This window comes from Rana temporaria, chromosome 4 (assembly GCF_905171775.1).
Source record: "Rana temporaria chromosome 4, aRanTem1.1, whole genome shotgun sequence".
NCBI lineage: Eukaryota > Metazoa > Chordata > Amphibia > Anura > Ranidae > Rana > Rana temporaria.
Window position 1 is genome coordinate 48,147,870 of NC_053492.1, and position 25,488 is coordinate 48,173,357.

The 25,488-nt window shown below is 44.6% G+C and overlaps 1 protein-coding gene across 1 annotated transcript in view; it reads left to right on the plus strand.

Moving 5' to 3' along the window:
- The window catches only part of LOC120936192 (fibrocystin-like), a 123,461-nt gene that overhangs the window by 45,054 nt on the left and 52,919 nt on the right, over window positions 1-25,488 (plus strand). Inside the window, exon 4 of the mRNA XM_040348360.1 lies at window positions 15,219-15,326. Coding sequence (XP_040204294.1) covers window positions 15,219-15,326 — 108 coding nt within the window. The remainder of the gene's footprint in view (window positions 1-15,218; window positions 15,327-25,488) is intronic.

The following is a 25,488-nucleotide window of genomic DNA, read 5'->3' on the forward strand; positions in this document are numbered from 1 at the left end:
AGAACTCAGCTTTTATCCATGTAATTCCTAAACCAAATAAAGATCATAGTGACTGCACAAACTATCGTCCAATATCATTAATCAATGTTGACCTTAAACTGCTAACGAAAATACTAGCCACCCGTATGAACTTATTTATATCAAAATACATTCACCCTGATCAGGCAGGATTTATACCCAATAGACAAGCCCCAGACCAAACCAGACGTATCATAGATATTTTTTCAGCATTGAACTCGGGCTGGGATGGAGGAGGCCAAAGAGGAGCTTTATTGATGTCATAAGGCCTCGTACACACCACCGAACATGTCTGCTGAAACTGGTCCGTGGACCAGTTTCCGCGGACATGTCCGAACGTGTGTAGGGCCTAGCGGACCGGATTCCTGGCCGAGCGGACAGGTTTCCAGCGGACAAAAGTTTCTTAGCATGCTAAGAAACATGTCCGCTGGAAAGCTGTCCGTCGGACATGTCCGATGGTCAGTATGACTGTAACATCTCTGATGTTATTCCTGCAGAACGAGCGCCGCTGTATCTTATCCATTCAGCTGCGCTCCGTTCTGCAAGACATCCGCGTCACTTCCTGTGCGCGGTTGTCTGCGTTCCACGCTGGAACGCGGAAGTGCGACCAGCGTTCCCCTCCGATTTCCCCGCAAATTAGCGGCTATTTAAATTCCCAGAAATGACGGCGGGGTGTTCCGTTATTTTGTCGGATGCCCACCGTCATCTGGGATCGCCCAGCGAGTTACCAGGACCCCAGGACTCTCCTGCAACCCTTGTCACCTCCTGCAGACCCGACCGGGGATCTCCTGTCTCCCTGCAACCTGCTCTTCAGCAGCTCTCAATACCTCTTACCAGCCATAGACCAGATCCTCCAGCATCCAGGAACCCAGGACCCTGTACCCTCTCAGCTCCAGAAGAAGTACTATAACAGCCAGCAGAACCGCAAGTATCATAGTCTATCTATTTGACTTGCACTGTCACTGTTTATCCATTTACATGCTATTGGAGCGAGTTATTCTTGATTCTGTTTGATGGACTGAGCATTCTGCAATTAATGGCCATATATATGTGAAGTAACATTATCATCGCCTCATACCAGTACTCAGCCATTTACTCTAGTTCCTGTCATAGAACAACTGCATAGCAAGGGAATATTGACAGTCTATAATACCTCAGAGACTAAATTCTAATCATCTATTTTGCCACGCTTATGATTTAATAAGTTACATTCATGTTGGTTTCTAATCTGAGGATATGATGAATTAACCCCAAACTTTCTAAGAATATAGAGAGTGAACTGGTGGTTAGTCCTGAAAAGCCTCTGCAGCTGAGATCCAGCATTAAAACAAATAGCACTCACACAGTAGTGTCGTTACAACGACTCATCGGACATGTCCGCTGGCCCAAAATCCAGTGCATGCGTCGAAGTGATTCGACGCATGCGTGGAAGCATTGAACTTCCGAGTTCGCACACGTCGCCGCGTCATCGTCGCCACTACGTCGCCGCCACATCACCGCGTTTTCTGTCCGCGGGGAATTTGGTCTGATGGTGTGTACACACATCAGACCAAATTCTGCCAGCAGACATGTCCGATGAAAACAGTCCGCGGACCGTTTTCATCGGACATGTTGGGTCGTGTGTACGAGGCCTTAGACTTACATAAAGCATTTGACTCCCTGACCTGGGATTCTTTATTCTTTATATTAGAACGATACAGATTTGGCTTAAAATTTCTTACAACTCTTAAAATGATATATGACACCCCAGAGCAAGAATAGTAGTGAAAGGTTACAAATCTCAAAATATAGCTATAGGTAGAGGTACCCGCCAAGGTTGTCCCCTTTCTTCTTTGTTATTTATTTTAGCACTAGAACCATTAGCCATCAAAATAAGGGAACATCCTGACATAATGGGAGTTATATGCGGAGATCGAGAACACAAATGCGCATTGTTCGCAGACGATATTCTGATGCTCCTTTCCTCCCCGATCACATCAATTCCAAATCTAAATGTAGTATTGAGTCATTTTACATCCTTTACAGGACTACAAGTAAACCATTCTAAATCACAAGCTCTCAATATATCTTTACATCCTACCACAATACATTCTTTGCGTGAATCTTTCCCCTTTCATTTAAATAAAGAATCATTACCCTATCTGGGAATAAATCTGACCCCCACTATACAGTAACTACTCTATACAAACAAAATTATCCCCCCCTCTATGATAAATTATTGAAGAATCTTCAAAGTTTTTTTTTTTTTTTTTTTTTAATGTTTTTATTGATTTTTTGCAGATACAATCAACAAATAGTAATGCACATTAATTGTTACAGTATCACTATGGGATGACACAAAGTTCAAACAGTCCTTATCAATAAACCTTTACCCCTCCCTGAGATTAAGCACTCCAGTCCCTCAACGGAGGGACACTACTCTACAGGGTACCCCAATAGGGCCAAACTTGACCCCCTTTCATAGATACACGACAAACAGTGGAAATAACGTTTAGAAACCCAACAAAGCTTTCACCGCCAACACACACACACACACACACTCACAACCACCATCCATGCAGACCACCCTGCCCACCCCCCCCACCCACATCCAGGCCACACACTGCCCCACTCCCCCCTCCAACCACCCTGCGACCGCCAGAACCACCCAGAACCCCCCTACCCACAACCATTTATGGCAGGGATAGTGGGGTGTCTTTCCAGAAGGAGTCTGCTATATCCAGCCAGGGTTGCCAGATCTTGCTGAACTTTTTGTGACAAGCCCTGCCCTTATATATACACTTAAACATGGGTAAGACCTTATTAACCATACTTTACAACATTTGGATATCCGGTGCAGAAGTGCTCTTCCAATGCAACAATATCAACTTCCTGGCATAGAACAAAACAATTCGTATCAGAATTCGAGCATGAGTTGTAGGTATAGAGTCATTAAGCACCCCAAGCAATCCAGCCTCTGGAGTAAGAGGAACCGATACGTGCAGATTGTCCCTAAAAAAAGAAAACAAGTCCCTCCAGTACGATAAAACAGCAGGGCATGACCAAAACATGTGTAAGTAATCGGCCTCAGTGGAGTCACACTGTGGACAGGAAGCACTAGACATCAGACCCATACGGGCCAATCTGGCAGGAGTATAGTGAAGCTGATGGATAAATTTGAATTGAACGTACTGATCATTGGACCCAATAAGATCAAGGAAGCACACCTCCGAGGCCTCCTCCCACCCCTCCTCGGACAGCCCCGGAATGTCCACCTCCCACTTCCGTCTAGCAATCTGAAAGGGTTTAACCCCCGCCGCCTGGAGGCGTGTGTAAAACGTTGTAACCAGTTTCCCGATATCTGAGTATGACATGAGCGCCTCCAGAGGCGATTCCGTGAGCTCCTGGGTCAGACCCTCAAATTGAGTCTGTATCGCGTGGCGGAGAGACATATACCTGAATAGAAATCTCTGCTGTACACCATTACGTGCCCTCAGTTCCTCAAAAGAAATAAACTGGTCCTGAACAAAAATGTGGGATACACGCGTGACACCCATCCGTGTCCACCACCCCGAGTCCGGATGGCCCAGGAGCTCAGGGAAATTAGCATTTTGCCACAGGGGGCCTTGGGAGACACCCCGCCCAAATCTGTAAGCACCCCGTTACCCTCGTGCCAAGCCAACCAGCTAACCTCTATCGGGGAGTTACGGGAGAATCTTCCGGCCTTTGACCTGAGTAGGTCATCAACCAGCATGTCCCTGGAGCCCACCTGAGCAGTCAGTAGAGCGGTGGAACAGGACGGGGAGGCCTCCAGGAACCAATAATAGACATACGTAAGCTGAGACGCTATAAAGTATTGTCTCAAGTTAGGGCATGCCAGACCCCCCTCCAACTTAGCAGCCTGGAGAGAGGCCCTAGCAATACGTGGGCTCGACCCCTGCAAGAGAAAGCCGAACAGGATCGAATTAATTTTTTTAAAAAGCTTCTTCAACAAAAAAATTGGGGATGCCCGAAACACGTACAAAAATTTGGGTAGGTATATCATCTTAAAAATATTTACACGGCCTATGAGATTTAGCGGTAGTGAAGCCCAGGTTTTAAGTAGACATGTGCACAGAATTTTTTTTTGTTCTGTTTCGTATCGTTCCGTAGGTTCGTTCCCGTTCGTTTTTCGTAAGACGCCCGTTTTCCTGTTCGTTCCCGTTCGTTTTTCGTACGACGCGTTTTTTTCGTATTCCGATCGTTTCGTATTTTGGTTACCGTTTTATTTTCGTACATGCGGGATGGTTCGTTATTCTGTTTAATTCATGTTCGTTACTTGTTAGACAATAATTTTCGTGAATTTTCATCATTTTGCACTTTCGTAAATATATCGCGGTACTTTCAACACGCGGCTCATCCATATTAACTATTGTTAAGCCCCATAAACTTGGTCAGACTTTTTTAACAACAAATAAGAAGGCCAGTATGGTGGCCTGAGTTTATGGGAGGAGCCCGGAGGGTATTTAAGCAGCCCACTCACACATGCTCTTTGTCGGTTCAGTGTGCAGTACTACACGTCACTGGGCCGACTCTTCCCAGCTCACCTCATATCCGTGAGTCTGCGCATTCAATCGCATTCGACATCGCAAGCGCTTTGCGGCTTCTCCCTTCATGGTCTTCGCCGGCGGTTCCCGCTTACTGTCGCAGGTAGGATTCAAACCTTTTCGTATCTTGTGCAATCTTACAATTCGTTATGCTTCCTATCCTGCATCCCTTTTGGGAAAAAATCTGCTTCTGAGTTACTTTTGCTCATGTTCCAACATCATTTGGCTCAGGCGTAGTACATTTGTAACTTCCTTCTGCCAAACATACGATTCATTTGTAAATCCATTTGGAGATTGACATGTGTTTGTATGGGTTCTTTGGCAGATTGAGGTGCTAATTGGACTCACATGGTGCCTTGTCTGCACTTGATTAGCCTGGGGGGATGGGTGGTTGGTAGGTGTTCGGTTTCAAAGCAAGGGGTAGCATACACTCTACAACCAATTCGTATCAGATTCGTTCAATACTCCTTACTATCAATTCGTATCGGATTCATTTCATGCATTTTACAACCATTTTGTATCAGATACATTGCATACTTTCTACCGTTGTCATTCATTGTTTCCCCATGTCGTGTGTTTTAGTTCCCGCAGCGGAACTTAGGAATTGCTTGTTCCCGCAGTGGAGCTTACAAAGCATTGCTACGCACTTCTCGTGTTCTATTTTCTACACCAAACCTCGTTGTTTTGCCCCATGCACGGCAGCACGCTACACGTTCCCGACATGTTTCACTCCAGCCACAGTCCGCCGCAAACTCACTCGCATGGCCCACTGTCGCAAGTAAGATTTACACATTCTTTATGTCCTATCAATTTGCTACCATTCGTTGTCTCCCATATCGTTCATTAGTGGCCCCTATGGAACCTACGATTCAAACAGGCGTTGTCCTTCTACCTTATACTGCTTGCTTAAAGTACAAACAAACCAGGTGTTTTTATCCTTTCTCAGTAACCCAATTCTTATTGATTGAGACCTTGCAACCATGCAAATCATCTCAGCAGTCTGATACCCTTGCTGAGACCCTTGCAACACATGACCATTACAAAATGCGAAAAAAAAAAAAAAAACGCAAAAAAGGAAAAAATATATAAAACGCATAAAAAAAAAAAAAAAAAAAACTATTGCCACCACGTAACCTCAGCCCAGCAACCTGACACCTGTTGAGACCGTTGCAACGATGCAAAATTCGTCTCCACAGCCTGACACCCTTGTTAAGACCCTTGCAAACGCAATACCGTCTTAGCAGCCCCACACTCATCGAGACTCTTGCAACCACACTAAATCGTCTCAGCAGCCGACACCCTTGTTAAGACCCTTGCAACACATGACCCTTACAAAACGAAGAAAAAAAAAAAAAAACGCAAAAAAAAAAAAAAAACCGCAAAAAGAAATATAAAAGTGCAGAAAAAAAAAATAAAAATTGCCACCACACAATCTCAGCCCCGCAACCTGACACCTGTTGAGACCGTTGCAATGACGCAAAATTCGTCTCCACAGCCTGACACCCTTGTTAAGACCCTTGCAAACGCAATACCGTCTTAGCAGCCCCACACTCATCGAGACTCTTGCAACCACACTAAATCGTCTCAGCAGCCGACACCCTTGTTAAGACCCTTGCAACACCTGACCCTTACAAAACGAAAAAAAAAAAAAAAATAAATAAAAAAAAAAAAAAAAAAAAAAGAAAAAAAAAAAAAAAAAGTGCAAAAAAAAAAAAAAAATTCCCACCACACAATCTCAGCCCCGCAACCTGACACCTGTTGAGACCGTTGCAATGACGCAAAATTCGTCTTCGCAGCCTGACACCCTTGTTGAGACCCTTGCAAACGCAATACCGTCTCAGCAGCCCCACACTCATGGAGACTCTTGCAAGCACAGAAAATTGTCTCAGCAGCTTGACACCCTTGCAAACGCAATACCGTCTCAGCAGCCCCACACTCATGGAGACTCTTGCAAGCACGCAAAATGTGTCTCCGCAGCCTGACACCCTTGTTGAGACCCTTGCAAACGCAATACCGTGTCAGCAGCCCCACACTCATGGAGACTCTTGCAAGCACACAAAATTGTCTCAGCAGCCTGACACCCTTGTTAAGACCCTTGCAACACATGACCCTTACAAAACGCAAAAAAAAAAAAAAAATATGCAAAAAAAAAAAAAAGCAGAAAAAAATTAATTGTCACCACACAATCTCAGCCCAGCAACCTGACACCTGTTGAGATCATTGCAGCCATGCAAAATCGTCTCAGCAGCCTCACACCATTGTTGAGATCCTTGCAAACGCAATACCGTCTCAGCAGCCCTACACTCATCAAGACTCTTGCAACCACACAATACCATCTCAGTAGCCTCACACCATTGTTGAGACCCATGCAAACGCAATACCGTCTCAGCAGCCCTACACTCATCAAGACCCTTGCAACCACACAATACCGTCTCAGCAGCCTTACACCATAGTTCAGACCCTTGCAAACGCAATACCGTCTCAGCAGCCCCACACTCATCAAGGCCCTTGCAACCACGGAATACCGTCTCAGCAGCCTCACACCATAGTTCAGACCCTTGCAAACACAATACCGTCTCAGCAGCCCCACACTCATCAAGACTCTTGCAACCACGCAATACCGTCTCAGCAGCCTCACACCATTGTTGAGTCCCTTGCAAACACAATACCGTCTCAGCAGCGCCACACTCATCGAGACCCTTGCAACCACGCAATACTGTCTTGAGCAACCTCCCACTCGTCAAAGACCTTTGTGACCATACAGTCTCGCCCCAGCAACCTGGCATTCATTGAGACCCTTGCAGCCAGACAAATCATCTTTGGCCTCATGTACACTGCTGTTGGTAAAAAAAAAAAAAAAAAAAAAAATGGGTTCAGACGGATGTTCAGAGGCATTCGAAACGCATTCGAAACGCCAATGCCTGTAACAGCTTGTAAACACTGCCAGATGCGGTAACTCATGTTTACCAGCGTTTCATTCACAGTCGTTTTCATAAAAAAAAAATAAAAAAAAAAATAAAGGGGAATATTGTCTCAGCAACTTGACACTCATTTGAGACCCTTGCTAAATGTAATATCATCTCAGCTACCTCACACCCTTCTAGACCTTTGCAACCACACAATCTCATCTCAGCAACCTGACACCCGTTCAGACCTTTGCAGCCATACAAAGTCATCTTAGCAACCTGACACTCATTTGAGACCATTGCAAATGCAATATCGTCTCCGCAACCTGACACCCATTTAGACCCTTGCAGCCATACAAAGTTGTCTCAGCGGCCGACACTCATTTGAGACCATTGCAAAACGCAAGATCGTCTCAGCAACCCCTCACTTGTTGAGACCTGTGCAACAACACCATGCCATCTCAAAACAAACCTCATAATCATCGAGACCTTTGCAACCACACAATATCGTCTCAGCAAACCAGACTGAGACCCTTGCAACCACCAATACCATCAAACCTTCATACTCAAGGCCCCTGCCACCACACAATATCGTCCCAGCAACCTGACACTCACTGACACCCTTGCAAACGCACAATATTATCTGCAGTAGTATAAAACACGTAGCGGCACGCACCTACGTGCAAACCCGAATACAAACTAAACTTGCAAACACACCTCAGTGACAAACAATCAGCCACACAAACACACAGTGGCACCCAGTTGGCCATTCCTCTTCAGTGGCACGCGGGCCACTCATCTTTTCTCAGTTTTTTCCCTGCGGTTAGTTCAGGTTTTCATCCAGCACCAGCGAGTGCACGTTGGCCTGCGAGTGCATGTATATCGTCTTGTTGAGCACCTGTGTATTGTCTTGATTTTCTCACACCAATGCAAGATCCAGTCCAAGTTCTCAAACTAGACCAAGCATCAGTAGCAGACTTGGCTATGTGGGACAACTTCCCCACCTGATAGAACATCATTTCAATCTTCATCCCGGCAGTGTCAGCCGAGCCACCAAAGGCTTTTGCAGCCATTTTTAGGCTGCCACTGGTTCTCCAAAACTTGGCCCCCAGAAATTCTCTTAAATTTTTGCTTCACCCAGTCTTCATCACGCCTCGTGCTGCACCCCATCGTGGCAGCTGCCCAGGTCTGGGTCCACACTTGAACAGGACAGACACTGTTCTTCACCACAGACAATCAGGCCACAGCCGACATCATCAATTAAGATAGATCTAAGTCACTCCCCATCACTTCCTGCGCAGGCTCGCGCAGCTGTCACTCCGTCACCAGTTAATATCTTATGTAGACCTTTTCCAGGCAAATGCAAAAAGCAGCTGATGCGCTTTCCTATTCCAACCTTGGAATGGATGTTTTTTCCAGCAAGAGCCTGGAGCCGACCCAACAACTATCCCTGTCCCACCATGGACATTGCTGACGATGGACTGAAGTCGCATCTCGCCAACGCAATCCAACTTATTAACCACTCCTTGGCACGCAACACACTGAAGGCCTATCGCACTGCTTGGAACACTAATCGCAAATTTTTGGCCCCTTGCCCCGGAGCAGCAATAGGCAACGTTGGACACATCCTAGCCTTCATATCGTATTGCCACATGCAGCTGACCATTTCTCAATACTATCTCGCCATATCTAGATGACATCCAGCATTCCTGTCCCTGCAGGACCCCAGTAAACCGTCAGTATTCTCGAGCCCATGCAGTCAAATCCCTCCTACAGGGCATACAGAAGCACTGTAGTCAGTGGCAAGCGCCTAGCTTTCAAGAGTCCCCTCTTTAGGGACATGTCTAAAATCCTTACTCGTTCCCTGTTTAGGGCTTTGCCCAGTCTAGTCACCCAACAGCCATCTACCAGGCCTTCTACGGTTCCCTACAACCTAGTGAATTTAGTCAGCGGCTCCGGCAGTCACACACTGCTCCGACGCCACCCGACTTGCTTTCGAACCACTACACTCTCACAGTCTGCAAACGCAACAAACAGGCCCCTGGGGTTGACATCAACCTGTTTCAGCCTGACGCCCAGTGACGGTGCTCAACCCACTACTGCTCCATCTACCCAGCCAATCTGAGGGTAACTCGTTGCTACCCTTTCTAAACCAGCTCCCTGAGTGTCAGCCAGTGTGTCAAGCATGTCAGAATCCTCCTAAGTAACTTGTGCTTCAAACCCCAGTCAGTTCTCTGGACATTCTTTCCGAATTGGAGCAGCCTCAGTTGCCTCCCAACAGGGAGTACCAGACTACGTAATCAAGATACCAGGCTGATGGAAGTCTCCTTGTTTTGCCACATACATCCCAAATCCTCATGAAGGAATGGCACAAGCCTTTACCAAGCTGGCTCAATAAATACAAGAAATCAATATAAACTATTTCCCTATCTGAGTCTTTTGCCCCCTTTTCTTGGCATACTGACCAGACCACCAAGGCACACTTCAGGTCTATTTATGTTGTAAGTCTTGTCGCGTGTTTATGTGATCCACATCTCTCTCGGTTAGAGGGTAACGACCATAAATAAGAAGGCCAGTATGGTGGCCTGAGTTTATGGGAGGAGCCCGGAGGGTATTTAAGCAGCCCACTCACACATGCTCTTTGTCGGTTCAGTGTGCAGTACTACACGTCACTGGGCCGACTCTTCCCAGCTCACCTCATATCCGTGAGTCTGCGCATTCAATCGCATTCGACACCCTCCCGCCCTTCCCTTTTTCAGGGCACTTCTCAGCATGTCCTTCTTCAATTAACTACCCATTACTTACCTTGGGTATGCCCCCTTTTCTTGGCATACTGACCAGACCACCAAGGCACACTTCAGGTCTATTTATGTTGTAAGTCTTGTCGCGTGTTTATGTGATCCACATCTCTCTCGGTTAGAGGGTAACGACCATAAACAAAACTAATTAGGAAAATGAATTAAACGGATTAAACTAATTTAACTAAACTAATTTATGTAAATAAAAAATGTGGTTCAGTCTCAACTGATGGCCTATAAAAGGTGTCTTATCACCAAGGTGTCACACAAGATATGTTTACCCAACATATCATGTTGGGTAAAAGCAAAGCGTGCCCTCATGACCTTCGCAACCTTCTTGCTGCACACCATACTGTTAAGCCTCGTACACACAACCGAGGAACTCGAGGGGCGAAACACATTGTTTTGCTCGTCGAGTTCCTTGTTAGGCTGTCGAGGAACTCGACAAGCCAATTTTCTCCATTCCCGTCAAGGAAATAGAGAACATGCTCTCTTTTTGGCTCGTCGAGTTTCTCGACAGTTTCCTCGAAGAAAATGTACACACGACCGGTTTCCTCGGCAAAAAATATCTCCCAGCAAGTTTCTTGCTGGTTTTTGCCGAGAAACTCGGTCGTGTGTACGAGGCTTTAGCCTTGGTTACAGAAGGATTTCTAAACTTCTGAATGTTCCAGTGAGCACTGTTTGGGCCATAATCCCTAAGTGGAAAGAACATAATTTCAGCCAAGACCAGGTGCTCCTTGCAAGATTTTTGACAGATTTTTGACAGAGGAGTGAACAAAAATTATTAGAAGAGTTGTCCAAGAGCCACTTGTGGAGAGCTTAGGAAAGACCTGGAATTAGCAGGTACAATTGAAGAAAACAATAAGTAATGCACTCAATCGCCATTGGCCTGTATGCACGCTCACCACACAAGACTCGATTGCTGAAGAAAAAGGATGTTGAAGTTCGTTTAAAGTTTTCTGCACAACATTTAGACAAGTCTGTGAAATCCTGGGAGAATATAGTCTGGTCAGATGAGACCAAAATTGAACTCTTTGGATGCCATAATACACACCATGTTTGGAGGTCAAATTGCACTGCACATCACCCCAAAAACACCCCCCATACCAACAGTGAATTTTGTAGGTGGGAACATCATGGTGTGGGGCTGTTTTTCAGCATACGGTACTGGCAAACTTCATATCATTGAAGGAAGGATGAATGGAAAAATGTACCATTCTTGATAAAAATCTGCTGCCATCTACCAGGATGATGAAGATTAAAGGAGTTGTAAAGGAAAATGTTTTTTCACCTTAATGCAATCTATGCATTAAGGTGAAAAAACAGCTGATGCTGCCGCCCCCCCCCCCCCCCGAGTCCCCCTTATACTTGCCTGACCCCTCGCGGGGCGGGACCGAGTGATACAGTGAGCGGCTATGGACGCTCGCTGTATCACAGGAGCGTGCCCGCAATTACTGACCACCATGCGAGCACTCTCGCATGAATGTTGTGAGTAATTGCGGGGAGGACCAGAGACAGCCGCCAGTGTTGCCAACCGTTCGTATTTCTACGGACAGTTCGTAAAAACAGGCACTTTTTTCCCCCGTTCGTAAGTGTCCGTAGTTGCGGGAATGTGCCAGTAAAAATATCCGAGATTGGTTCGGCTTGGAACTGTGCATGGAGATTGGAGGCAGGTGGTGATGGTGGCTGCGGTGGCACCGCAGAGGGGGCGCTGGAGGCAGGGGGAGATTAAAGGCAGGGGGTGATTGGAGGCAGAGGGAGATTGTGGCACCGCAGAGGGGGGTGGAGGCAGGGGGTGTTGGTGGCAGAGGGGGTGATGTAACTAAATAATTTGCCCTTATTATATCGAAAATAACAAAAATATGTTTTTTTACCTTAATATCTACCTTAAATCACATTGCTATTTGCCTAGCGTACTTGTTTGTAGCCTAAATACTGAAATTTTCACCGTAAAATGTAATTTAGTAACTTTTGTGAAATGCCAGTAAAAACATGACTGCGCCAGTAAATTTTGGGTGTCGTGCCAGTAAATTTCAATCTGGTAGGTTGACAACACTGACAGCCGCCGATGGACCCCAGAACTCGTGGATCGGGGTCACTCTGTGCAAAACAAACTGCACAGTGGAGGTAAGTATAACATGTTTGTTATTTTAAAGAAAAATAAATAAATCCTTTAGTAACCCTTTAAACGAAGGTGGACATTTCAGCAAGACAATGATCCCAGACACAAAGCCAAGGAAACTCTCAATGGGTTTCAAAGAAAGAAAATAAAGCTGCTAGAATGGCCCAGCCAATCACATGACTTGAATCCAATAGAAAATCTATGGAAATAACTAAAGATCAGACTTCATAGAAGAAGCACACAGAACCTTTCAAGATTTGAAGACTGTTTGTGTGGAAGAATGAGAGAAAATGACACCTGGGCAATGCATGAAACTCGTTTCTCCATACAGGAGACATCTTGAAGCTGTCATTGCCAACAAAAGATTTTGTACCAAATATTAAATACATTTCAATTAGATTATTCAATACTTTTTCCCTGTGTCATTCCATTTTATTACACATAACTTAATTTCTGAAAATATTTGTTTTGTTTCTTGGTATTTGTGGATTGCATGGGTTGTTACTGACATGTGGTGAAAATTTTATGTGAATAGCACATTTGGAAAAATCATGACGTATTCAATACTTATTTTACCCGCTGTATATATGGAGCACTCCTGATTGGCGCCCCAATGCTACACTACACACATCTAAATGTAATTGTACTGGGCATTAAAGGATGCTGAGATCATAGACTTAGGTACTTACACTAGTTGCATTTAAAATATGTTTAAAGCCCAACTACAGATTTTTTTCTTTTATGAATACATACATTGCCCAGCATTCTTCTGGTGTGAATTATGCCCAGTGCCATTCAACACACTTCCCGTGAGCCCAAGTCTTCATAGACACACCCCCTGGGATCATCACACCACTGCAGGCTCATAGTGCTCAGAGGTCAATGCATAAGAACTGTTCTCCAGAGCACTTAGGAACATATGCAGACTATACTTGACCAAGTGGACAATTACATTGTGTAACCTGTCAGATGACTTCTGTATTATTATTATTAATATTATACACGATTTATACAGTGCTAACAGTTTACACAGCACTTTACAATGTAGAGGGGGGACAGCACAATTACAGTACAGTTCAATACAGATGGCACAGGAGGGCCCTGGTCATAGAGCTTACATTCTAAAGGGAGGGGGTGATGGTACAGAAGGTAATAGCTGCAGAGGATGATTTGATGGGGGTGGCTTGGGGACAGTTTATAGGTGGGTGTGGGATAGGCCTCCCTGAATAGATTTCAAGGATCTCCTAAAGGTGGACAGGGTAGGGGCTGATCGGACATAGTGGGGCAAGATGTTCCAGAGGATGGGAGAGGCTCTGGAGAAGTTCTGAAGGCGAGCATTGGAGGAGGTAACAAGAGGTCTAGAGAGCAGTAGGTCCTGGGAGGAGCGGAGAGGACAATTTGGGAGATATCTGCAGATGAAGTTGGTGATGTAGATGGGGGCGATGTTGTGAATGGCCTTGTATGTTGTGGTTAGCATTTTGAATTTTAAAAGTATTAAAAGTGTATGACAATTCATACACTGTACACTGCACTAGCAGCCCTGAGCATGTAAGCAATAAGCATCATAATGCTAGCAATAGCAAGCGATCAGGTCATTGCTTTTACATATCCTCACTGACCCATGACCACTTGCCATTGCAAGCATTAAAGTGGAGGTCCACACAAAAAGTGAACCTCCGCTTTTCGGAACCCTCCCCCCTCCGGTGTCACATTTGGCACCTTTCAGGGGGAAGGGTGGTGCAGATACCTGTATAATACACGCACGCACTGACTCCCCCCCCCCCCCCCCCGCTGTCTTCTGGGAAACACACAGGTCCCACAACACAGTGGGGACCATTTAGGACACGCAGCACGACTCGCACATGCGCAGTAGGGAACCTGCCAGTGGAGCTGCAACGATTCACTTCGTGATTCCCTCACGAGAATGGCGGCGGGGGCACCTGAGAGACGAGTGAATGCTCGGCTTTGGCTGCCGACATCGCGGCAGCCGAAGCCGAGCTGCTGCTGCTGACTTTTAATATTTATTCTTTAGGTGGACCTCCGCTTTAAGATGCTTACAAGCTCTGAGGCACCTTGTGCAGTCAATGGTGTACAGATTGTCTTCCCTAAAAATAAAATGACGCTTTAAACCGGAGTTCCACTCAAAAATTTAACTTCTTCTTTTCTGGTGTCACGTTCGGTACCTTTCAAGGGGGAGGGGGGGGCAGATACAGGTATTTGCTTCCACTTTCGGGCATAGATACCCAAGCCACCCGTGGGTATCTATGCCACTTCCTTCATCCGTCCCCCCCGCTGTCTTCTGGGAGCCACATAGATCCCAGAAGACTGCAGGGACCAGTGGGATAGCGCAGCGCGAGTCTCGCATGCACAGTAGGGAACCAAGAAGTGATGTTACAAGGCTTCACTTCCTTCACTTCCTGATTCCCTTACCGAAAATGGCAGTGGCTGCACACAAGAGTCGAGCGATAGATCAGCTTTGGGTGCCGACATCGCGGGCGCCCTGGACAGGTAAGTGTCCTTATTTTAAAAACCAGCAGCTGCAGTATTTGTAGCTGCTGACTTTAAAAAAAAAAGTTTGGCGGTACAAATCGTATTTATTTGGCAGGGGTAGGGGACACAACAGGCAGTGTTTTATGTCATAATCTTGAGTTTTGCAGTAAATTTTTTTAATGATGATCTTTTGTTTATTTAATAAATCAAAACATTTAAAATATTATAGTTTACCTTATGTCTTGCTAAGTATATATATTTCTGGTGTACCTGACCATTCAACTACTGCTCTAAACTTGAGACATGTTTGGCTTTCCAGGAAACACCACGGTGCTGATACAAGATGGATGGGCTAACTTCTCCAACCTGGCCATCTCAAGTTCTGGATCCAACTGGTGCCTGATATTTAATGTGACATCACCTCCAGGTATTCCTCCATGCTTTTTCTGTTATTTCTTTCCTTCACTCATAGTCATTTCCAGATAGACCATGCCTTGTGGCTAGCTTAGGGAGCAATATACTGACCTTGCAGAAAAATGGTCCATGTCCTTTCCGCCTGTAAAAAATCACTACATGGTAGTGCCCTGAAAACATAACTGTAAAAAAAAAATTGTAAACTAAGTATACCTACCTCAACCTCATCTTCCACCAGTAACACCTCAGCAATAGTGACCCCCCACACTCCTTCTGGTGGGATCCTGAGAAATACAGAACAGCCTGGATCTTGCAAGAAGACGCTCTGGACTAGAGTATCTTCTCATGAAATTTAGGCTGCACTGCATTCCACAGGAATCTTGCCAAAAAAGATAATGGCATGCCCGGCAATGTGCAATAAGGTAAGTATATAATCTAACATACTCATACAGGTATATGGAGAGGTAAACAATGGCCCCTCACCCCTTGGTGTAGTCAGAACCAATGCAAGGTTATATGGAACTTTCCTGGTGCCATCAAAATCAGCAACACAAAATGTTTGGATAAAAATACAGATTTATTACAAAAGTAGTTAAAATTTATTAAAATGGTGTAGACCAGGGGTGTCGAACCTTCCTGTGCCTCATTGGAAGAAGATAAATTGTCTTGGGCTTCACATAAAATACAGTAACAATAAGGATAGCTGATAAACAGAAAAAGTTGGGCAGATCACAAGTTAGCGATCACCTAAATAGATAACGTACTATATATTTTACGTACTATGGCCCGGATTCAGATACATTTTCGTATCTATCGGCAGGCGTAACGTATCTCAAATACATTACTCCGCCGTAACTTAGGGCGCAAGTTCCGTATTCAGAAAGAACTTGCACCCTAAGTTAAGGCGGCGTAGCGTATGTGGTCCGGCGTAAGCACGCAGAATTCAAATTCTCCATGCAGTGGGCGTGTTGTATGGTAATGAAGGCTGACCCCACGTAAATGACTTTTTTGACTAACCGCGCATGCGCGTCCGTGAATGTATCCCAGTGCGCATGCTCCAAATTCCGCTGCAAATAGGCAATGCTTTCGACGTGAACGTAACTTACGTACAGCCCTATTCGCGAACAACTTACGCAAACAACGAAAATTTTTACGCTGGCCCGACGTCCATACTTAACATAGGATACGCCTCATATAGCAGGGGTAACTTTACGCCGGAAAAAGACTAACGTAAACGACGTAAAAAAATGCGCCGGGCGGACGTACGTTTCTGAATCGGCGTATCTACCTAATTTGCATATTCCTCACGTAAATCTACGGAAGCGCCACCTAGCAGCCAGCGTAAATATGCGCCGGTCGGATCTTAGGGAAATCTATGCGTAACTGATTCTAAGAATCAGACGCATTCATACGACCCCGCACACTCAGAGTTACGACGGCGTATCCCGAGATACGCTGTCGTAACTCGTATCTTAATCCGGGCCTATATATTTTAACGTAATAAAACTTCATTTTTTTTGTATAATGTTTTTTGTAAAAGAGGGAAACATAAAACTAGTGCGATTTGACAGTTTTTGATAAACGAATGCATTAATATCTGGTTTGATGCAATTCTCAATAAATTTTCAGGGTGCTCATCAGAAATGTTGCCCCTTGTGTGCTTCATCCTTGAAAATTGTTTCTCACAAACATAGGTGATGCCGAAAACGATTGAGGCATGATTGTGAAGAGTAGGATATTTTTTCGGGGGAAATAAAACTTATAAGGCCTCGTACACACGATAGGTTAAACAGAGGACAACTGTCTGATGGACCGTTTTCACCGGTCAAAACCGATCGTGTGTGGGCCCCATAGGTTATTTAACCATTGGTTAAAAAAAAGTCAACTTGCTTTAAATTTAACCGATGGATTCCTAACCGATGGGTAGGTACGTTCATCGGTTAAAAATCCACGCATGCTCAGAATCAAGTCGACGCATGCTTGGAAGCATTGAACTTCATTTTTTTTCAGCACGCCATTGTGTTTTACATCACCGTGTTCTGACACGATCGTTTTTTTAACCGATGGTGTGTAGGCGCGACGGACCATCAGTCAGCTTCATCGGTTAACCGATGGAAACGGTCCATCGGTCCATTCTCATCGGATGGACTGATCGTGTGTACATGGCATAGGAATCAAAGGAAGAGACACTGTCACATTTTTCTTCAGAAAGGCTTCAAAAAAACATTCCCTCCAAAAATATCAACATTTTTATATAAATTATTTATTTTAAAATTGGGCCACATTCAGAGCTATCTTGGGCCACATGCGGCCCGTGGGCCACAGGTTGGACACCCCTGGTGTAGACCAACATAGATACATCATTGAATGACCAATGACATACAGTATAATAAAAGCCTCCAATGACTTATCCTTCTTAACTTAGCTCATATGCCACACAAAATGCCCTCATTTGTTCAACCTTAAATTCAGACCAAGTCAAAACTCAACACGTTTCGCTAAAAAGCTTCATCAGTAGCATAGAGGTATCAACAGAGTCTTTATATGAACGTGCCATTGGAATAAGACCATTGGTAAGTCTTGTGGTATAGATCAACTCAAAGGACAAGATGTCGCTTGCAGCGCCGTAGCTAGTATTATACAGGTAACCTCCCATTGCATTCAACAGTATTGCCAGGATACACCAGTACAACACTAGCTTTTTGGTTCTAGTGATGCCACAGACAGCTGAAAAAAATGAAAAATTGACCATTCCCTACTCTATCCAAAACTAAAAAAAATAAAGCTCCTAAATTTTACATTTGTGGATAAAGATCAACCTGGAGACTGGCCAGCTTGTGAACTGAAGCAGGGATACTTCACAAGCAGTTTTTTTGCAGCCTTCAGAAGTCCCGTGCTCCCTGGTGGAATGGGGGAGCCCAGGAACGGCAGTAGGGCCCCTTTAGAGCCCTGTAAAAGTGATACTGGCACTGCCAGCGACCATAAAGCCCATTGCTGGCATTAAATATGACACCAGGATCATGGCTGCATCTGCAGCCATAACTCTAGTATAACTGCATGTTCTGAAGCTGTACATATATGGCCTAAGGATGGCAAATGACTGCACACTGTTAAACTCCGGTCGGAAACCACGCTACTAATGCACTTCCCCCAACACACCACCATGCCAGCAACACCTAATTGTAGGGATCCTGGTCTTTCCAACTGCCCTTGTTCACATTTGAGCATTCAGGTGCCTGTAGCTCAACCTCTGACCCCCTGACACTAGAAAAGGTAAGTTTGTGCAAAAATGAATGTGCAAAAATGTGTGTCATGTGCGTTTTCAGGCGCTCCTATAATAAGTCAGTGAGACCAAAAATGTACCAACCAGGCCCAAAGATACTCCTGTATCACAATTAAAAACATGCAAAAAAAAACAACCTAGTCAGATCTTATTCTAGTGTGAATGGGGGCTTATTGTTAAATAGGAGTGAAAACAAAATACAAGAAAAATTCCGCGCTGTCTGAATGTGAGCAGCTGACACTACCAGTGAACAAATGGTAAATACAAAGCAAACATAAAAAGTGCAGCGCTTATATGATAAATAAACACCTATATATTACATATGGTGTCCAACAATGAATAATAAACAAATAAATAAACATATATAGGCGGCAGCTCCTGACATGGACGCCTAGTCAGAGAGCTCCGCTCCACTCCAGCCGACCGGGACCTCCAGCGCCGCGAGCACTGCCACATTCGCCTGGATTTACCCCCCCCCCCCGGATAGCTGACACCCCGCAGACTCCCCCAATGCACTCGGGGACATTCTCCGGGACGGAGAATGAGCGGGCCGCGAGTCCCAAATTGGCGGCCTCTCCTCCTCACACAGCCCAGGTCCACCTAGCCAGCACTCCAGCCGCAGCATCATCCCACTCTCAGATGCTCGGCCTCACAGTGAGTACAGTTGCACAGGGTCCTGTCTCCCCTGCCTCAATGGAATCCCTGCTGAATCAGACCCTGGAGGAGCTGGGTCTTTCCCCCATGGAAGCCGCCCCCCCCCCCCCCCAGCAGCTAATACAGGCTGGGGATTCAGGCTTGGTCCCTCCTATGTCCATGGCAGACATGTTTTCTAAATTTGCTGAGCTCCTGGACAGGGGCTTGCATGACACTGCCACCAAGATTACTAATGATATTAAGGCAGACCTCCACTCCATAGGTTCCCGAATTGAACTGGTTGAAAACCATTTAGAAACCACCATTGCAAGAACAAATCAAAATACCAACTGCATCCAGACCCTGCAGGATCAACTCGAGACGGCACATGCTAAAATAGACGAACTTGAGAACAGGAACAGGCGCTACAACTTCAGGGTTAGGGGGCTCCCTGAATCCTACAAAGATGTCCCTGACACAATTCGGTCACTCATCAAGGAACTGATCCCTGACATTCCTCTCCACAGGCTGGAGCTCGACCGAGCTCATAGGGCCCTGCGGCCACCAAGGTCTGACGGCCTCCCCAGAGACATTGTGGTGAAGCCACACTTCTATACGGTTAAGGAGGAGGTGATGCGCAAATCACGGTCCATGTCAAAGCTCTCATTCCAGGGTCACGAGATCCAAATCTTTGCCGACTTGTCTCCGTCTACCATTCAGAAGAGGAGAGCCCTCAAACCACTGCTTACCATATTAAATAAACATATATATATATATCACCAAATAAATTGAACAATCACAATAAATGTTCAGAAAAAGTCCTAAGTGAATAGAGCGCTGATAGTCCCTATATTCTGGAACGTAAAGTAAAGGAAACCACCACCATTTAATATAGAAGAGGCTTACCAAAGGCATTGAACCCAAAAGAACGTATGTTCAAAAGGGTCAACTGGGCATGGTATGAACCACTGGAAGAACTGTTTTCTCAGCTGTAGTTCCCAAACAAACAATACCCACACCAATCAACGTAAACACGAGGGTGCTTCCATGGTAAGTAGCTTCCAGGTGGAGACCCAATGAGGGCCGGGAAGTAGAGCCAATGGGATGTAAATTGAAGGAAAAAGAAATGGGGACATAGCATAATACTGTATATAAATGAAATAGAATGTAGGCAAGAAAAAAACAGTGCTTGTGGGTAAAAACGGCACCAGTGGAGTATTGGATGGTGGCGGTTTCCTTTACTTCACGTTTTAGAATATAGAGTTCAATAAATTTTTAATTTCAAATTTTTAGACAAACATAACAACAACAACAACAACCGGGTCATAAACCCAACATAGGTTTACCCGATTGATAAAAGTAGATGAAAGTTTTGTTATAAATGATATGGATAACATTTAAATTACCGTAGCCAGTGCTTGGAAAAAAAAAGGTACATAGAAATAAATGTTGGGTAGACACATTAATAAAGTATACATATATGGATAATACCTAATAAGTTCTAACCAAACATGAAATTAAAGCCACCCGAGTCCCTGCTGCCCCTCTGAGAACCTACTGCAGCCGGGATTGGGGCGGCAATATCTATGGTATTTATATAGTCATGGCACGAAGAGAGAACCAAGAAATAAATACACTGTTGTCTGGGAACTTGGTGAAAGTACCAAGCCCACAGAGAACAGATAAAGACAAAGTATGATCTATTTAATTTAATTAACCATAGGTAGAGGCCACATAACAAAAATAAAACAGAACTAAAAATATATGATGGGGTCGAACTTCACGTTTTAGAATATAGGGACTATGATCACTCTATTCACTTAGGACTTTTTCTGAACATTTAGTGAGTGTTCAATTTATTTGGTGATATATATATATATATTAGGGCTGTGGAAATTAACTATTAATTTATCGATTAATCTTAAATTTTTTTGATCAATCAACATTTTTTTGATTGGTACTCACCTCTCCGCCAGCTTCTGGGCCTTCAGGGAGTTTTCTTGTGAGATCCGGTGATGTCACAGAAACCGACGGGGCTTGCCGTGTCCATCTGAAGGGCTCCTTTGCTGTGCCTTCATATCTGCATGCCGGCGGGACCTCACTATCTGCCACACGCAAGGGCTGTTACACTTCCCTCTATCAACCTGGGATTCTACAACCATCCACTGGGAGTTGTGATAGTTCCCTTCACGGGACATGCCGATGGACTGATGTTATCCTCTCCTCATCTGGATTCAGCAGTGGTATCGTTATACACATTTTTATATCAGTATCATACTTAGCTACATGTTTTTATGACTGCTTTTGCTACCGTTTGGTATTACTCGCACCATTTTTACAGTTTATGTAGCTACATCGATTGAAGACTATAAAAGTTTTAATGCTATTCCCATCGAGCGCTGCCTTTGTTTGTTTTTTTGTATCCTGCTATCCATTTTTCCAGTGGTTGGTAGCTGCACTGGGAATCAGCCTGCAAGGAGATCAGCTAAAAGTAGTTGGATCTGTATGTGCGTTATAATTAATCGAAATTAGTCGATTAATCGATAAAAAAAAACGATTAATCGAACGCGAACATTTTAATCAGTAACAGCCCTAATATATATATATATGTATTTATTTGTTTATTATTCACTGTTAGAAACCATATGTAATATATAGGTGTTTATTTATCATATATGCGCTGCACTTTTTTATGTTTGTTTTTTCTTGTTAAATAGGCAGGGTGGAGGTAGGGCAGTTACACTTTTGAACTGAAGCGTAGCTTCACTATCCTTCAGGCTACAGTGAGATAGACGTGTGAGAATCACTAAAGTGGCTGAACAGAATTACAAATGTTTTCGCAGGTAAAATCATTCATAAAGATGGATTTTTAGGTGAATTTTGGCCATTTGGCTGGCATTCTGCTTTACGCGAGTCAAGGCGCGCGGCCGGCTTCCGGTAAATGAAACATTTTTCGAGTTACAAAAACTAATTTAAGCATGTAACGATAACAGCTGTGTTCTGTTTTTCCCCCAAACAACTTTGCTTCCTACCTTTGATTCTGTTGTATAACTAATTCTTTTTTCCTGCAATATTATATATGTTAACTAGAAGCCCTGATCTTAACGAAGACCAGCAAGCCAGCGTTCCAGACCCCGCACATGAGTCTAATCTTCCAATTATGTCCGTGTTACTTTGAAAACTGGTTTATTTCAACAAGTTCAATTTTATGGCTTCCTTACCAAATTATAGAGTGCCGGGTCCAGCGTGTGTCGGGGAGTTCTCTTGTAAAACCGTAGCATGCCATAAACAACGCTCATAAATTGCAGTTTTCCTCTTTATTAACATCCTTTTTCCTGATGATAAAACAGTTAAGTTGCCTGTGCCTCTCTGCCCGGGAGGAGTGTGAAAATGAAGATTTAGGGGGTCTGAACAGAAGTCGCAATAGGAAGGTGTCTGCTTGCCTTTTCAACTGCCAGACACACTTTTATGGCAGCTGTAAATATTGTCAGTTGTTCTTTTTTTTTTTCAGAGAGCCCACAGTGATGCACACAGCACAATCATACACGTCTGTCAGGTACAAGACTTCCCATACCCTGAAAAAAAGTGCTTAAAATAAATTAAAACTTATTTATTTCTAAATAATACTATAGAAATATATTTGCAATACAATAGCTTTAGGCTGCTTTCACATTGAGGCGTGCAGCCGCGGTGACGGTATAGCCACGCTATTTGTAGCGCCGCTATACCGTCGTATTTACCGCAATATTCAGGCGCTAGCGGTGAGGTTTTAACCCCTGCTAGCGGCCGAAAAAGGGTTAATACCGCCCGCGTTTGCCATTGATTTCAATGGGAAGGCGCGGTATAGGAGCGGTGAACACACCGCTCCTATACCGCGGTAAAGATGCGGCTAGCAGGACTTTTGGAGCGCTCCTGCTAGCGCACCGCTTCAGTGTGAAAGCCTTCGGGCTTTCACATTGAACACTACAGGGCAGGTTTTTTCATGCGGTATAGCAGCGCTATTTTTAGCGCTGTACCGCATGAAAAACACCTCAATGTGAAAGGGGCCTTAATGGAAGGACAATGTCCTAGTGCAGTGGTCTCCAAACTGAAGACTACGGGCCAGATGTGGCCCTTTGCTTGCCTTTATAAAGCCCTTGGGACACATCTCCTCCCACCGTGGGGCATAGTATCTGCCTCTGACAGCAACAATGGGGTATTATTCCTCCCACTGATGCCAGTGATGGGGAATAACATCTTCCTCTGACACCAGTGACGGGAGCACTATTCCTCCCACTGACACCAATGATGGGACACTATTCCTCCCACTGACACCAATGATGGGACACTATTCCTCCCACTGACACCAATGATGGGGCACTATTCCTCCCACTGACACCAACTATGGGGAACTATTGAAATATAGTGAAGGGCGCAATAGGACCATATGTGTAAAAGTTAAAATAATATTAACCCAATATAATATAAAGTGCCACACATGTGTAATCAATCATTTACAAAAGTCAGAGTCCATATAGTGCAAAAACTAATTAAAATCTTCTGTGAAATCCAATCATCGTGACTTTCTAAAAGTGCAAAAAAAGCTTCAATAAGGTGCTTCACCCGAAGTGGTAATTCTTAAACTCTCACCAGAAGGAGCACCTCATCAGGAAATGGGCTCGGCGCCATTTTACCGGAGCCTGAATAGTACCAAGTCTGTTCTCATTGGTTGAAACGATAAAGGATACACGGACAGAGAAAACTGACATAATTATAGATAGTTGCCAATCACAAACTTCGTCTGTATTGACACCAATGAGGGGGCACTGTTCCTTCCACTGACACCAATGAGGGGGGCACTATTCCTTCCACTGACACCAATGACGGGGCACTATTCCTTCCACTGACATTAATGATGGGACACTATTCCTCCCACTGATACCAATGATGAGGCACTATTCCTTCCACTGACACCAACGATGGAGCTCTATTTCTTTCACAGACACCAATGATGGAGCACGATTCCACCCAATGACACCAATGATGGAGCACTATTCCTCCCACTGATACCAATGAGGGGCACTATTCCACCCAATGACACCAATGATGGAGCACTATTCCTCCCACTGATACCAATAAGGGGCACTATTCCTTCCACTGATACCAACGATGGAGCACTATTCCTCCCACTGATACCAATGAGTAGGGATGAGCCGAACATACCCGGGTTCGGTTCGCACCAGAACGTTCGAACAGACCGCGGGTTCGCACAAACATTTAGAACCACATTGAAGTCAATGGGACTCGAACGTTCGAATTCAAAAACGCTAATTTTAAAGACCAATATTCAATTTAATGTTGGAAAAAGTCTTTCAGAACCCGGGTCTTGCCCCAGGGAACATGTATCAATGGAAAAGAAAGTTTTAAAAACGGCCGTTTTTCCGGAGCAGCGATTTTAATGATGCTTAAAGTGAAAAAAAAAATGAAAAATTCCTTTAAATAGCACACCTGCTGTGTGTCTCTAGTAGTGGCACGTGTTTAGAAATGTCCCTGCACAACATTAAATTATTATAAGAACAAAGTAATTTAATACTGCTTGCGCACGTGCTGTGTGGGAACAATATCTCGATTATTTTAGGGGTGGTGGGGGGGCCATTATTTTTTTGTGAAAGCAAAATTGTAGAAAAAAGGGCACCCCTCAAACATACTGTAATTGTAGCGCAACAAAGAGCCACGTGCAAAGTATTGCATCAAAAATTAATATTAGGCGCCCCTCTTAAACAGGGGCAGAAAAATTAGGCCTTAGGCACAACACAACACTGCAACCCCTCCCAATAACTGTAATTGGAGCGCAACAAGGAGCCACGTGCAAAGTATTGCATCAAAAATTGTTATTAGATGCCCCTGTTACACAGGGGCACAAAAATGTGTCCGTAGGCACAACACTGCAACCCCTCCCAATATCTGTAATTGGAGCGCAACAAGGAGCCACGTGCAAAGTTTTGCATCAAAAATTATTAGGCGCCCCTGTTACACAGGGGCACAAAAATTGTGCCCTAGGCCACGTGCAAAGTATTGCATCAAAAATTGTTATTAGACGCCCCTGTTACACAGGGGCACAAAAATTTGTCCGTAGGCACAACACAACACTGCAACCCCTCCCAATATCTGTAATTGGAGCGCAACAAGAAGCCACGTGAAAAGTATTGCATCAAAAATTGTTATTAGACGCCCCTGTTACACAGGGGCAGAAAAATTAGGCCTTAGGCACAACACAACA